Source organism: Ovis aries, chromosome 2 (assembly GCF_016772045.2).
Source record: "Ovis aries strain OAR_USU_Benz2616 breed Rambouillet chromosome 2, ARS-UI_Ramb_v3.0, whole genome shotgun sequence".
NCBI lineage: Eukaryota > Metazoa > Chordata > Mammalia > Artiodactyla > Bovidae > Ovis > Ovis aries.
Genome location: NC_056055.1, coordinates 234,009,507 through 234,025,280, shown reverse-complemented (window position 1 = coordinate 234,025,280; position 15,774 = coordinate 234,009,507). Strand labels below are relative to the sequence as shown.

General features: G+C 51.3%; 1 protein-coding gene across 1 annotated transcript; it reads right to left on the bottom strand.

Moving 5' to 3' along the window:
- Window positions 1–6,019: 6,019 nt before the first annotated feature.
- LOC101123537 (intestinal-type alkaline phosphatase-like) lies at window positions 6,020–11,365 on the bottom strand. The gene is made up of 11 exons (XM_015092845.4): window positions 11,194–11,365; window positions 10,998–11,114; window positions 10,768–10,883; window positions 10,404–10,578; window positions 10,153–10,325; window positions 9,733–9,867; window positions 9,572–9,644; window positions 9,333–9,467; window positions 9,050–9,241; window positions 8,708–8,824; window positions 6,020–8,580 (listed from the first exon to the last, which is right to left on the bottom strand). Exons 1-11 carry the CDS (start codon window positions 11,258–11,260, stop codon window positions 8,285–8,287), a joined length of 1,596 nt encoding a protein of 531 aa, XP_014948331.3. The 5' UTR covers window positions 11,261–11,365; the 3' UTR covers window positions 6,020–8,284.
- Window positions 11,366–15,774: the final 4,409 nt, after the last annotated feature.

Genomic DNA, 15,774 nt, shown 5'->3' with positions numbered 1-15,774 from the left:
ATTGGGGGCCTTGTCTGTGTCTTCAGTTACTGAAGTGCTGGGTCTGCACTGCTGTTTGTGTATAAGGTGCTCGTAAAGGGCTGACAGGTGTGGGCCCAGTGCCCCATACGTGACGTTGACCTCTGCTCCCTTGGACAGGTAGATGGAAGCCAGGGGTGAGTCTGTTCTCTCCACAGGCCACACACTCCCGCAGGAATAGCGTAGGAGCTAAAAGCTTTCAGTAACCCCAGATTGGGTTCAAAAGCAGTCCTCCCATCCAGCAATCTCTCTTCTGGGTGTGTATCCCCAAGAATTGAAATCAAGATCTGGAAAAGGAATTTGCACACCCACGTTTGTAGCAGCCTTATTCATGGAAGCAAGAGGTGCAAGCAAGTCCAGCATCCACAGCAGACAAATGGATAAACAAATTGTGATGTAGCTATGCAGTGGAATACTATGCTGCCTTAAAAAGGAAGGTAAGTCTCACACCTGCTACCACATGGGTGAATCTTGCAGACATGATGCTCAGTGAAGAAAGTCAGAACAAGGCAAATGCTGTGTGGTTCTACTTCACTAGGGATCTCAAGTAGTCAGATGATTAGAATCAGAAAGTTGGACTGTGGCACCAGGAGTTGGGAGGAGGGAGACTGGGAACTTGTTCAAGATACAGGCTTTCAGTTTTACAAGATGACAAAGTCATGTAGATCTGCGGCCAACTATGTGAATCCGTTTTGTTCAGTTCAGTAGCTCAGTCAGGTCCGACTCGTTGCGACCCCATGAATCGCAGCACGCCAGGCCTCCCTGTCCATCACCAACTCCCGGAGTTCACTCAGACTCACGTCCATAAAGTCAGGGATGCCATCCAGCCATCTCATCCTCTATCGTCCCCTTCTCCTCCTGTCCCCTAAGCCTCACAGCATCAGAGTCTTTTCCAATGAGTCAACTCTTCACATAAGGTGGCCAAAGTACTGGAGTTTCAGCGCTAGCATCATTCCTTCCAAAGAAATCCCAGGGCCGATCTCCTTCAGAATGGACTGGTTGGATCTCCTTGCAGTCCAAGGGACTCCCAAAAGTCCTTCCCAACACCACAGTTCAAATGCATCAATTCTTCTACAGAACATTAATGGTCTGGGTATAAAAATGGTGAAGATGGTAACTTTTTTTCCTGTTTAAATTTTCTTTCTTTCTTTTTTTTTTAACACACAACAGAGCATTCTGAATCTTAGTTCCCCAAGCATGGGTGGAATCTATGCCATCTGCTGCCACTGCTGCTGCTAAGTCACTTCAGTCCTGTCTGACTCTGTGCCACCCCATAGATGGCAGCCCACTAGGCTCCCCCGTCCCTGGGATTCTCCAGGGAAGAACACTGGAGTGGGTTCCCATTTCCTTCTCCAATGCATGAAAGTGAAAAGTGAAAGGGAAGTCGCTCAGTAAGTGTCCAACTCTTCATGACCCCATGGACTGCAGCCTATCAGGCTCCTCCGTCCATGGGATTTGCCAGGCACGGGTACTGGAGTGGGGTGCCACTGCCATCTGCAGTGGAATTTAACCCTAGACTGCAGGGAAGTCCCACGATGGTCATTTCTATGTTGTGCTTTTTATCAGAATTAAGAAAATTTTCAGACTTCCCTGGTGGCCCAGGGGATAAGAATTTGCTTGTCAGTGCAGGGGATATGGGTTCGATCCCTGGTGAGTTGATTCCACTTGGTGTGGAGCAACTAATCTTGGGTGCTGCAGCTACTGAGCTGGTACTCTAGAGCCTGGGAGCTGCAACTACTTAGGCTGTGTGCCACAACCACTGAAGGCCAAACACTGTAGTCACTGGGAGCCACAACTCATGAGCCCCTGAGCTGCAGCTACAGAAGCTTGCAAGCAGGAGAGCCAATGAGTTGCAGCCACAGAGCCCAAGTGCTGCAACTGCTGAAGCTGTGCTTCTAGAGCGTGTGTTCTGCAAGGAGAGAAGTCTCCGCAATGAGAAGTCTCTGCATTGCCACTAGAGAAAGACCCCATGCAACAAGGAAGACCCAGCACAGCCAAAAATACATAACTAAATGCTAAACAGCAGTATGTACATGTCCAACAACAACACAACAACAAAAAGCCTTTCCTCCCAGTCGTTCCCACCCCAGTGGACCTTGGTAGCCCCCTCCCCAGCGTGCTCTCCCCTCAGGCAGAGCCTCTGAGCTCTTCTAGCCTTGACCTGCTGTTCACTCACTCAGCAAGCTGACCCAGGGTATCCTCTACTTACCCTCTAGAGCAAGGGTCCCCAACCCTTCCAGACTGAGGACTGGCACCTCCTGTTACATCAGCGGCGGAATTTGATTGGAAATAAAGTGCACAATAAAATGCAATGGACCTGAATCATCCCGAAACCATCCCCCTTCTTTCCAGTTGGTGGGAAGTTTATCTTCCAGGAAACTGGTCCCTGGTGCTGAAAAGGTTGGAGACCCCTGCTTTAGAGGACCTGCCTGCTGGGGGTGGGGGGCATCCTTGCTGCCTTTGCCAGCTGCCCCATAGCTGCCTCTGTCCACCGCATAGTCCCGTGCTCAGAAAATTCTTTGCTAAAGGTCAGGAGGGACTAACTCCTGGGTAGGCCCTTAATTAATTGATTGATTCTTTTGATCAGTCCATAGGTTAAATTTTTATTACTGCAAGATTTGTCTTCGGTCCAGTGAATTCCCAGTCCCTTTGTTAAATTTGAATTTTTGACATGAAATGACTGTAGATTCACACGTGGTTTTAAGAAATAATACAGACATGCCTTGCATGCTTTCTCCAATCTTCTCTGACGGTATAACTCGGATTTTCACATTTCTGTTCAGAGTCGGCCGTTTTACCTGCACTCACTTGCGTGTGTGTGGGTTCTGTACCATCTGTCACACGTGGGTTCATGTAATCACACCATAGTCAGGACACTGAACAGCTCCAGCCCCTAGGACCCCTGTATAATCCCTGCCCTCTGTCCCTAATAGCTTCCTGTGTTCGTAAAATGTTGTCATTTTAGAGACTCCCCTTGGTCCACTGGTTAAGACTCCACACTTCCACTGCTGGCAGTGGGTGCTCCATATCTGGCCTGGGAACTAAGACCCCGCATGCTGCATGGTGCAACCCAAACAAACAAAAACCAAAACCCCAAAACCCTGTCGATTCAAGTAAGTTACAGGAATGGAATCACCCAGTCTTTGGGAATGGCTTTTCCCCTACTCACCCTAATTCCCCGGGCATTCCCTGGAGGAGGGCTCAGGAGTTGACTCCTTGTGTCTGGGATGGAGTGGAGCCTAGGCCGTGCTTAACTGTTCACGTGTGGAAGGACCTCTGGGCCGATTCCAGGTTTGGCTGTTATCAATAAAGCTGCTGTGGGAATTCCCTGGTGGTCCTGGGGTTAGGAAGGGGCACTACCCCTGCTGTGGGTCTTGGTTCGATTCTTGGTCAGGGAACTAAGATCCTGCAAGTTGTACAGCGAGGCCCAAAGAGAAAAGGGAAACAGCCACACATCTTCACGAATGGGTTTCTGTGTGAGCATTTCATTGCACTGTTTCTCTGGGTAAGCCCCCAGGAGTGCAATGGCTTCCCTCATAGCTAAGTTGGTAAAGAATCCGCCTGCAGTGCAGAAGACCCCGGTTTGATTCCTGGATGGGGAAGATCCTCTGGAGAAGGGACAAGCTACCCATTGCGGTCTTCTTGGGCTTCCCTTGTGGCTCAGCTGGTAAAGAATCTGCCTGCAATGTGGTTTAATCCCTGGGTTTGGAAGATCCCCTGGAGAAGGGAATGGCTACCCAGTCTAGTATTCTGGCCTAGAGACTTCCATGTACTCTATAGTCCATACGACTGAGCACTTTCATTTCACTTTCGTGGTTGTGGCATGTTTAGTTTTTGTTTTTGATTTTTGTTTTACAATATCTCCTCCTGATCCCAATCACTGCTCCAAAAAAAAAAAAGAAAGAAAGAAAGAAAGAAAGAAAACTGCCATACCATTTTGCAGTGTCCACACCATTTTGCGTTCCCATCAGCAATGTATGAGGGATTCGGCTTCTCTCCATTCATACCATCATTTGATGTTGATGCTGGTTTTTGTGTTTTTTTTTGCCATTTTACAATCTTAGCCCTTCTGATAGGAGTGGAGTATAAAGTTGCTTCTTCTTTAAAACTGTATTTATTCCCATTGTACTGACTCTCTGTTGCTGAGCACGGGCTACTCTGAGCTGTGATGTGAGGGCTTCTCCTCGTGGTGACTTCTCTTGTTGCAGAGCACAGGCTCTGGAGCTTGTGGGCTCAGTAGTTTTGACGAGCAGGCTCTAGAGCTCTGGCTCAGTAATTGTGGCACAAAGCCTTAGCTGCCCTGCAGCATGCAGAAACTTCTTGGACCAGATAACTGATCCCAGGTTCCCAGCATACGCAGAGGTATTCTTAACAACTGGGATCACCGGGGAAATTCCTAAAGTGTCTTTGAATGTTCTTCTTAGGATGACATTAAGTGATCATCAGCTATGCTCCTGCTTGATTTCTTGTGAATTTTGTCCTGGGCCTGGGCAGGGCCTGAGACCAAATACAAACCACATGTCATTGCAGCAAATAAAAATGTTTGTCCAAGTTCCCACCAGAGCACCTGGCCCCCCCCCTTCCCCCGGGACCTGAGTCACCTAAGTGAGATGAGAGGCTGTCATGCTCCCTCCCCTGGGGCCCAGGGGTGACCAGGCAGCAGGCAGCATGGCTTCTGCTCTGCAGTAAGAGATAACACCTCCAGTCCTGCACTCCGGGGTTTTAGATGCCTGGGGCCAGGGGATGGCCAGCTCCATGGAGCCAGCTCTGTGCGGGACGGTCTCTCTGTTCTCTGGGAAGAAGGCCTAGCCCTGAGGGGGCTCATCTGGAGCCCAGCACCCTCCACCAGTGTCCCCATTTACCACCCTGGGCTCTCTGGGCCCTGTCTTAGCCCCCTCTGTCATGATGCCCTGTGTAGGTGTAAGCTGATAAGTTAGGGAGTCCCCAGAGAAAGAGACTAGGAATGGTTTTCTTGGTATTTACTGCTGTTTTTCAGTCACAACCGACTCTTTGCAACCCCATGGACGGCAGCACGCCAGGCTTTCCTGTCCTTCACCATCTCCAGAGTTTGCTCAAACTTATGTCCATTGAGTCAGTGATGCTACCCAGCCATCTCATCCTCTGTCACCCCCTTCTTGTCCTGCCCTCAATCTTTCCCAGAATCAGGGTCTTTTCCAATGAGTCGGCTCTTGGAAACAGGTTTGCCCAAGTATTGGAGCTTCAGCTTCAGCATCAGTCCTTCCAATGAATATTCAGGGTTGATTTCCTTTAGAATTGGCTGGTATCAAACCTTGCTCCTTGCTGTCCAAGAGCTTAAGACATAAGAGAAGCCAGTTTGACCTAAGTTATTTTCAGTCTCAGCCTGAGCTCAGTGCTAGACCTTGAAAAGGTCTCAGGAATTACTTATCTTAAGAGGACAAAGGAATGCAGGAAAAAATGCAGTCAAACAGTAGTGCAGATAAAGCAGAGCTCTAATCCCTCCTTAAGGGATTTACACAAATAAATCTTGGCGAATTGCTGAAGGCCCCTACCAGATGGAGGGTGGAATGATGGTTTTGACCCTCTTGATTTCAATGAAGCTTCCCTGGTGGCTCAGACAGTAAAGAATCTGCCTGCAATGCAGAAGACCTGGGTTCAATCCCTGAGTCAGCAAGATCCCCTGCAGGAAATGACGACCTACTCCACCAATCCTGCCTGGAGAATTCCATGGACAGAGGAGCCTGATGGCTACCGTCCATGGGTCACAAAGAGTTGGACACGACTGAGCCACTAACTATAGAACTTGCTCCAATCCTATGCTGAATTCTCCTCTGCTCAAGCCCCTCAGGAATATGCCTAAAACTCCCTTTGACTTAAATGGGTATTTGCTGTATGACACAGGGGACTCAAACTGGGGCTCTGTAAAAACCTCGAAGGGTGGGAATGGGTAGGAGTTGGGAGGGAGATTCAAGGAGGGATGTTGATGTAGGACAGAAAGAAAACCAATATTGTAAACCAATAATCAATTAAAAATAAATATTTATTTTCAAAGATTAAAACAAAATTCCCCCAGTCTTTCTGTTCAAGGAGACACTGCTCTGGGAGAGATCCAGGGTTCTTAGTTTCGGCTAATCATAATAAAACCTTACTTCTCACATGTTTGGATTGGTGGTGTCTATTGGCTCTACGCTCAGCAAGAGGTGAGACAAAGTTTTCACATTGACATAGGCATTGCCACTGGCTGGGCAATGTTAAGGCCACCTCAGCACCAGCTGATAGGTGATGGTGGTGGTTTAGTTGTGTCTGGCTCTCTGCAACTCCAGGGACTGTAGCCTGCCAGGCTTCCCTGTCCATGGGATTCTCCAGGCAAGAATACTGGAGTGGGTTGCCATTTCCTTCTCCAGGGGATCTTCCCAACCCAGGGATCGAACGCAGGTCTCCTGCATTGCAGGCAGATTATTTACCGATTGAGCTATGAGGGAAGCCCAGCTGACCCACGGGGAGATGTCTTCTGCTTGCACCCCACCGCCCATTCTCAGGATGTCCCCTGCGGGATCCAGTGAGAATTCTATCCTCGGGGGAGCAGGACAGTAGCTGGGAACAGAAAGGCTCTCCGACTGGTGGGGGGAGCTTCCCTAGGGGTTCAGTCAGTGAAGAATCCGCTTGTAATGCAGGAGACTTGGGTTTGATCCCTGGGTTAAAGATCCTGTGGGAAACCCACTCCAGTATTCTTGCCTGGGAAATTCCAGGGACAGAGGAATCTGGTGGGAACAGGGTTGAAAGATCTGGACACGACCTACCAAGTAAATCACTACAACCACCCCTGCCCCCAAGCCCAGCACTTCCCATAAATGGAGGGTCCCTTTCTAGGAAGAAGAGTTCCCTGGACCTCCTCCCCACTTCCTGTTTTTGCCTCCGACCCTGATGCTGGGAAAGATTGAAGGGGGGAGGAGACAGAAGGTGAGATGGCTGGATGGCATCACTGACTCAATGGACATGAGTTTGAGCAAGCTGAGGTGGTGATGGTGATGAGTTGGTGATGGTGATGAGTTGGTGATGGACAGGGAAGTCTGGCATGCTGCAGCCCATGGGGTTGCAAAGAGTCAGACATGACTGACTGAATGAACTGAACTGAGTCCTGTAGGGAGTGGTATGAATGTCTACCCCCCGCACGCCCTGCCCCAGGAACTAGGCAGCAAGAAGCAAACACAAGTTTATTTGTGTTCCTATCTCTTGAGGGCTGCATCGAGTGGACCTCACAGGACCAAGGAGGTGATAAGCCACCAGATGACCACCTGGGCGTCAGGCAGGGAGGTAGGAGGGGTGAGCACTGGGGCTCAGGAATGTCCTTCTGTTTTCAGAGAATGTGAAAGCCTGGCTTCGGGGAGGGGAAAGCCCCAACTTGGTACCGCTGCTGGCCTCACGCTCCCTCACAACCGTCAGCATTGCTCTGCCCACCCTCACCCCCTTTGGCCTTTGCTCAATGTCAGCCCCTCATCAGACCCTCCCTGACCTCCTGATGTAAATCACATCCCCGCCCCAAACCGCCATCCCCCGCCACACACACCCTGTGCCCCCACCTGCTACGGGCTTCTCTTCCCACACATATACTCCCATATCACAGTTGTAACAGTTTATTTGAGGGCTGCTTCCTCCCTCCCAGGCATGCGGGGCCTGTGTCCCCACCCCCAGCTTCCCCGCTTCTCCTGGGATCCCCCAGCCTGGAAGGGGCACTGGGGCCACCCTCACAGCAGCTGAGGGACCTGGGACAAGTGTCCTCTTCTCTGTGTCCCTGTCTCCTAGGAGGGGCCGCTGAGTACTATGTGTCCAGGATCCCCCAGCGCTCCTGGACCCAGACGTCTCCTTGGCCAGCGAGGTGCCCACAGGGTGGGTTCCACGAGGAGGGGAAGCCACAGCTCCCTGGGAGCCACGCCCTCTCAGAAACCACGCCTCCTCGAGCCACGCCTCCCGGAAGTCAGGCAACCCGAAGCTATGCCTCCTGGAAGCCCCCAGTAGGGGTCTTTGTAGGTCCTGGTCCCCTGGGGGACACCTCTGGTGCCTGCCTAGTCCTCAGGCAGGGCTGTTGGGTGGGGAGAAGAGACTGGGTGGTCTGAGCCGCTGCCTTTCCTGGGGTCTGGGGCAGCTCCAGTGAAATCTGAGGCTACCGAGGTGGGGGCACTGAGGACTGTGGCTCTCACAGGATAGTCAGGGTTTCAGCTTCCAGGGTGGTTTGGATCTATCAAGGTTGGGGGTGGGGAGGAGGCCCTGAGGCCCGGGGGGGTGGGGGTCAGTGCAGGGTGGGCACCAGCAGCAGCAGTAGGGCCCCGGCCAGCAGTGCCAGTGAGGATGGGTAGGCCGCCTGGTGGGCAGCGTCCGAGGGACCGCTGGGGGGCTGAGGGTTGCAGTCGGTGGTGTAGGGCTCCACGCAGGCAGCAAAGGCCATGACATGCGCCACGAAGGTCTGCTCCTGCACGCCGTGCATCAGGTGTGCCCACGGGCCTCGTGCAAACACTGCCACGTCCTCACCAGCGTGGGTTTCGCCCCCTAGGGGCACTGCGGATTGCTGCTGGTACTCGGGGTCCACTGAGAGGAGGGAGGGGATTCAGGGAAGGAAGGGAAGTCGCCTCCCCTTCCCAGGAATTCGAGTGGGGTCTTCCCCTCCTCCCATCCGCCCCCACCCTGCTCCCGAGAGCCCACCCACTGCACTCACTGCTCTGCTTTTCATTCACATCAGATCGTGAGCCCATGTACAGCCGATACCCTGGGCCGTTGCCATAGAGGAGGGAGGTATAGGACTTGCCATCTCCGGCCTTGCCATCAGCCAGCCCTGCAGGGTAGAGGGGACTCCGTGATCACACTGACCCGATCCTTTGGGGTGCCTCCTGCGTGCCGAGCTCAGGCTCCTCTTGTTTGTTCACTGGCTTAATCCTTACCAGAGCCAGGCAGGGCAGCTGCTATTATTATTACTCCACTTTGCAGATGAGGGAGCTGACTCAAGAGCACTTTGTGCAACATAACCTAGGACAAGAACTTGCCACTATCCCTGGCTTACCAAAGATGGAGGTCCCACGAAGTGGGTAGCCACCGAAAGTGAAGACATGGGAGTGGTCGGCGGTGACGAGGGTCAGTGTGTCTGCTTCACTGGTGAGCTGGCTAGCCTTGGCGATGGCGTTGTCGAACATAACCGCCTCAGTGAGCGCCCGATAAGCTATGCTTTCATGGTGACCGTGGTCAATGCGGCCTCCTGCAAAAAGGTCATGTGGAAGGTGGGTGATGCAAAAGCCACCCTGAGTGCCACCCCTTTCCCCTCTGATCCCCGAGGAGCTGCCACTCACCCTCCACGAAGAGGAAGAAGCCCTGAGGGTTTCTGCTCAGCACACGCACGGCTGCCTCTGTCATCTCCTCCAGGGATGGGTCCTTGATGTGGTCTCGGTGGATGTCATAGGCCATGTCTCCTGGCTCAAAGAGGCCTTTGAGAAATGGGATGAGTGGTGAACTGCAAGCTGGGGATGGGGGTGGGGGGCCCGTGGCACCCTTCCTGGGGAGGACAGTGGGGGTGGGTGGCTGGATTTACCCATGAGTTTTGTTACACTGGAGTCATTGGCCGCCTGAAGGAGCGCTGTGCGGTTCCACACATACTGGGCTCCCTGGGAGGGGCAGAACCAGGCCTCAGTCCATAGCCGGACACCCCAGGCCCGGCCCCGGTGTACCCCCGCACCTGTGAGCCCCCATCACCTGGTGCTTGGCCTGCCACTCCTGTACCAGGTTCCGCTTGTCCTTCCGGACTCCATTCTGTCTTATATTGTATGGATATTCAGGGTCTGGGGTCCCCTCAGGAAACATGTATATTCGGCCTCCACCCAGGATCACCTGGGACCAGAGATTAGGGCAGGTGGGTTTGGGTCCTGGCTGGCCCTTTGCTCCTCTTACACGGAGCCCCCAGACTCTTCACCCACTAGGTCTGTGAGAAAGGCCTGTCCCCACTTCTAATTCTTACATTGTGCCCCACTCCCACCCCACCCCAACCTCTGCCAACAATGCTGCCTGCACAGAGACCTCCCAAGGCCCCAGGGCTGTGGGCCACCTAGGACTGTCAGCTGTGTGTCCCATCCCTTCTGCCCAGCCCTGCCTCTTGCCTTTCATGTCACAACTCACATCAATATCCATGTTGTAGACCAGCTGTGTGGCGATGTCCTGGCAGCCCTCCCTCTTGGCCTGGGCAGGCATCTGAGCGTCAGAATACCAGTTTCGGTTCACCGTGTGCGCGTAGGCCCCGGCTGGGGAGGCGTGCTGCACTGTGGTGGTGGTCACCACTCCCACTGACTTGCCTGAGGGTGGCAGAGGTCACGGTGGGCCACCGAGGTCTCTGAACCCATCCCTGCCAGGAAGCTGATGCCCAAGCCCACCTGCTTTCTTGGCCCGGTTTATCACAGACGTGACCTCGTTCCCATATGTCGTGTTGCACTGGTTGAATTGGGCAGCTGCACTTACACCGATGACCTTCATACGGGTCTTGACCCCACACAGGTAGGCGGTGGTTGTGCCTGCGCTGTCAGGCACATCTCTGTCCACGTTGTATGTCTGGGGGCAGAGATGCCTTCAGCTTTGCTGGGGTAGACATCCAGCTCCTGACCCAGGCCCTGAGTCCATCCTCCAGCCCCTGGCCCCTATCTCAGCCCCCACCCCTCCAGGGGCTTTCCCTTGTACACTGTTCCCTAGGCCCACACCCACCCCTCTGGTGTAGACCATAGTAGGCCACTTGGCCCTTACCTTGGACAGAGCCATGTAGGGGAACTTGTCCATGGCCAGGGGTGTCTCAGGTCCCGGCTTGCCAGCCATCTGCCCCTTTAGGATCCGAGTGGCTGTCACCGTGGAAACGCCCATCCCTGAAGGTACACTCTGTGTCAGGTCTGAGTCCCTGGGGCCAGCCTGGGCCTGCCGGCAGCCCTGGGCTCCAGGGTTGTGGGGGGACAGGGGGTGGACTGGCCTAGCACACTCACCATCGCCCAAGAAGAGGATGACATTCTTGGCGGCTGTCTGGATGGGCTGCAGCTTCTTAGCCACATCGAGGGCCTGGGCAGCCTGGCGGTTCCAGAAGGCGGGGTCCTCCTCCTCGACTGCTCAAGTGGAGAGTGGAGGTCGGGTCAGCCTGGGGTCGCCCCGGTGAGTAGGGTTCCCCGGGAGCCGCCTGGTTACCTGGGATGAGGCCGAGGGAGAGCTGTAGCCGCAGGCCCAGCAGCAGCAGCACGCAGGCCCCCTGCATGGCTGTGTGATGGCGGAGGGTCAGGATGGGACCTGGGGAGGCCGGGTCTTGGACAAGGCTGGGGCACCAGGGGCCGGCTGCAGCACTGGCTGCCCGGGCTTAATCCCCTATAAAGCCTCCGTGTCCCTCCCAGGGCCCCGGTGGCCACACCCTGCCCCTCACCTCCCTGTGGCTCTGAGCCCCGTTGCCAGGGGGACATGGTGGGTGTGGCTGAGCCAGCAGCGGTCCTGAGGAGGCAGGTCCCTCCCTCACAGGTGGTCTCCTCAGGGTGGGGTGGGGATTAGGTGCAGTTGTCTTTGGCCTGAGGAACATTTTCCAGGTCCTCTCAGGAGCTCCTCCCATCCCTCTGCTCACCAAGTCCTGTGGGAGAACCATCTTTTCTTCTGGTCATATGTTCCGTTTTTGAAAGTCAGCTTTAGCCTGGTTTGGTTCTGAGTACAGAGGGAGGTGGGGTTGGACGCTGGCCACTGGGCCAGGCCTGTGTTTGCTTTCCTGTTGCCCTGAGGCCCGCAGACAGGGAGATATTGGAGTGGCCGGGCTGCCCCGCCCCTGCTCAGCTCCTCACCAGGCTTGGCCTGGGCAGGTCTGGTGGGCACTGGGCTATTTGTGTGTGTATGTGTAAGATCTCTATAAAGGGCTAGTAGGGGGGAACCGAGAACTTACAGAAATACAAGCTGGATTAAGAAAAGGCAGAGGAACCAGTGATTAAATGTGACAAACAAGGGAATTCCAGAAAAATGTCTTACTTTTGTTTCATTGACTGTGCTAAAGCCTTTGACTCTGTGGATCACAACACATTGTGGAAAAATTTTAAAGTGTGGTAATACCAGGCCACCTTACCTGTTTCCCGTGAAACCTATATGCAGGACAAGAAGCAACAGTTAGAACCGGACATGGAACACTGGACTGATTCTAAATTGGGAAAGGAGTACATCAAGGCTGTATATTGTCACACTGCCTATTTAACTTCTATGCAGAGTATATCATGCATAATGCCAGACTGGATGACTCACAAGCTGGAATCGATTGCTGGGAGAAATATCAACAACCCCAGATTTGAAGATGATACCACCCTAATGGCGGACAGTGAAGAGGAATTAAAGAGCCTCTTGATGAAGGTGAAAGAGGAGAGTGAAAAACTTAGCTTAAAACTCAACCTTCAAAAAACTAAGATCATGGCATCCGGTCCCATCACTTCTTGGCAAATAGGTGAGGAAAAAGTGGAAACAGTGACAGATTTTATTTTCTTGGGCTCTTAAATCACTGTAGATGGTGACTGCACCCACAAAATTAAATAATGCTAGCTCCTTGGAAGAAATGCTGTGACTAACCTACATAGCATATTAAAAAGCAGAGACATCACTTTGCCCACAAAGGTCCATCAGGTCAAAGCTATGGTTTTTCCAGTAGTCGTGTATGAATGTGAGAATTGGACCATAAAGAAAGCTAAACATCAAAGAACCGATGCTTTCTAACTGTGGTGCTGAAGAAGACTCTTGAAAGTCCCTTGGACTGCAAGGAGATCAAACCAGTCAATTCTAAAAGAAATCAACCCTGAATATTCACTGGACTGACTGATGCTGAATCTGAAGCTCCAATGCTTTGGCTGCCTCTTGTGAAGAGCCAATTCATTGGAAGACACCCTGATGCTGGGAAAGATTGAGGAGAGGAGGAAGGGTGTAACAGAGGATGAGATGGTTGGATGCCATTACTAACTTAATTATTGACCTAACAGAAGCAGAAGATATTAAGAAGAGGTGGCAAGAATACACAGAAGAACTATACAAAAAAGATCTTCATGACCCAAATAACCATGATGGTGTGATCACTCACCTAGAGCTAGACATCCTGGAATGCGAAGTCAAGTGGGCCTTAGAAAGCATCACTATGAAAAAAAAAAAGAAAGAAAGCATCACTATGAATAGAGCTAGTGGAAGTGATGGAAGTCCAGCTGAGCTATTTCAAGTCCTAAAAGACAATGCTGTGAAAGTGCTGCAGTCAATATGCCAGCAAATTTGGAAAACTCATCATTGGCCATGGGAATGGAAAAGTTCAGTTTTCATTCTAATCCCAAAGAAAGGCATTGCAAAAGCATGTTCTAACTACCGCACAACTGCACTCATCTCACACGCTAGCAAAGTAATGCTCAAAATTCTCCAAGCCAGGCTTCAACAGTACATGAATTGTGAACTTCCAGATGTTCAAGCTGGTTTTAGAAAAGGCAGAGGAACCAGAGATCAAGTTGCCAACATCCACTGGATCATCAAAAAAGCAAGAGAATTCCAGAAAAACATCTACTTCTGCTTTATTGACTATGCCAAAGCCTTTTGACTGTATGGATCACAAGAAATTGTGGAAAATTCTTCAAGAGATGGGAATACCAGACCACCTGACCTGCCTCCTGAGAAATCTGTATGCAGGTCAGCAAGCAACAGTTAGAACCTGACATGGAACAACAGACTGGTTCCAATTTAGGAAAGGAGTACATCAAGTCTGTATATTGTCACCCTGCTTATTTAACTTACATGCAGAGTACATCATGAGAAATGCTGGTCTGGATGAAGCCCAAGCTGGAATCAAGATTGCTGGGAGAAATATCAATAACCTCAGATATGCAGATGACACCACCCTTATGGCAGAAAGTGAGGAAGAACTAAAGAGCCTCTTGATGAAAGTGAAAGAGGAGAGTGAAAAAGTTGGCTTAAAATTCAACATTCAGAAAACTAAGATCATGGCCTCTGGTCCCATCATGGCAAATAGGTGGGGAAGCAATGGAAACAGTGAGAGACTTTATTTTGGGGGGCTCCAAAATCACTGCAGATGGTGACTACAGCCATGGAATGAAAAGATGCTTGCTCCTTGGAAGAAAAGCTATGAGCAACCTAGACAGCATTTTAAAAAGCAGAGACATTACTTTGTCAACAAGGTCCATCTAATCAAACTATGGTTTTTCCAGTAGTCATGTATGGATGTGAGAGTTGGACTACAAAGAAAGGTGAGTGTTAAAGAATTGATGCTTTTGAACTGTTGTGTTGGAGAAGACTCTTGAGAGTCCCTTGGACTGCAAGGAGATCAAGGAAGATCAATCCTATTAGGAAATCTGTTCTGAATATTCATTGGAAGCGCTGATGTTGAAGCTAAAACTCCAATATTTGGCCACCTGGTGCAAAGAACTGACTCATTTGAAAAGACCCTGATGCTGGGAAAGACTGAAGTCAGGAGAAGGGGATGACAGAGGATGAGATGGTTGGATGGCATCGCTGACTTGATGGACATGAGTTTGAGCAAGGTCTGGGTGTTGGTGATGGACAGGGAAGCCTGGTGTGCTGAAGTCCATGGAGTCACAATGAGTTGAGCACAACTGAGTGACTGAGCTGACTCAATGGATATGAGTTTGAGCAAACTCTGAGAGATAGTGAAGGATCTGGAAGCCAGGTGTGCTGCATTCCATGAGTTCACAAATATTTGGACACAACTTAGGGACTGAACAACAGCAACAAGAATCCTAAATATTTGAAAGCAGGATCCTTCATGAATTCAGGTTCTTAATATCTTATGGCAGAAGTAATTCAGTGAAAGACAAAGTGATAGGTTAGTAGCAGATTCATGTAGCGAGAAACATGCCTTCCAGGCGGAGTGTTGATCGTCTCAGAAGGTGAGCATGGACCTGAAATATGTTGTGTTGAGTTTTATGGGCTGGGTAATTTCATAGGCCAATGAGGGGGGAAGTTTATTTTATCTACTTCAGGAGAAAGGGCAGGATTTCCAGGATTTGAGCCAACAGCCACCCCGCTTTTTCGTCTTTGATGGTTGGCCGCAGAGCTGTCAAGGCGCCTGCGGGTGTGTCACGTAGCTTGTGTGTGTGTGTGCACATGTTACAGTGATTGTATACTGAGGCTCAAGCCCTCCTGTAAGTGAGCTCATCTTGGACCTGTTTGCTTCTAATCAGCCTGTGTCATGTCCTTGGGCGATGTCATTCTTTTCAAGTTTTTGCCCTGCCCTCTTTTCTCCTGTTTCAGTTCTACTCTGGGTAAATGTCCTGGAAAATCCATGGCATACGTGCCCCAGGAGGTATATTGCAATACATTTAGAAAGTGTTATTCACTCAGTCATGTCCGGCTCTTTGCAACCCCATGGACTGTAGCCCACCAGGCTCCTCTGTTCATAGAATTCTCCAGGCCAGAATAATGCAGTGGGTTGCCATTTCCTCCTCCAAGGGATCTTCCTCACCCAGGGATCAAACCCGCTTCTACTTGGCAAGCGAATTCTTTACCACTGAGCCACCAGGGAAGCCTCCATTAGAACCCCCTTAACAAGTCTCCATCTTGCAAGGAGCCCCAGAAATCTTTCTTTTTATCGCCTCCCCCCACCCACTTGGCCATTTTATATAAAAGGCTTTAGAGCTCTCTGATGAAGGGTTGATCCAAGGGACCCAGGCCCTTGGGTCCCAGTCTTGCACTTGACTAGCCAGCTTTACTGTTGCCCCAAGCAATTGCTGGTCCATGTCAATGAAA

Excerpts from the sequence above, each read along its gene's own strand:
- LOC101123537 (XM_015092845.4), bottom strand. The coding sequence starts at position 11,260 with ATGCAGGGGGCCTGCGTGCTGCTGCTGCTGGGCCTGCGGCTACAGCTC. Across the intron at positions 9,468-9,571 it reads CAGTGTAACAAAACTCATGG|GCCTCTTTGAGCCAGGAGAC; the intron begins GTAAATCCAGCC and ends CATTTCTCAAAG. Across the intron at positions 8,581-8,707 it reads TGTGAATGAAAAGCAGAGCA|TGGACCCCGAGTACCAGCAG; the intron begins GTGAGTGCAGTG and ends CCCTCCTCTCAG.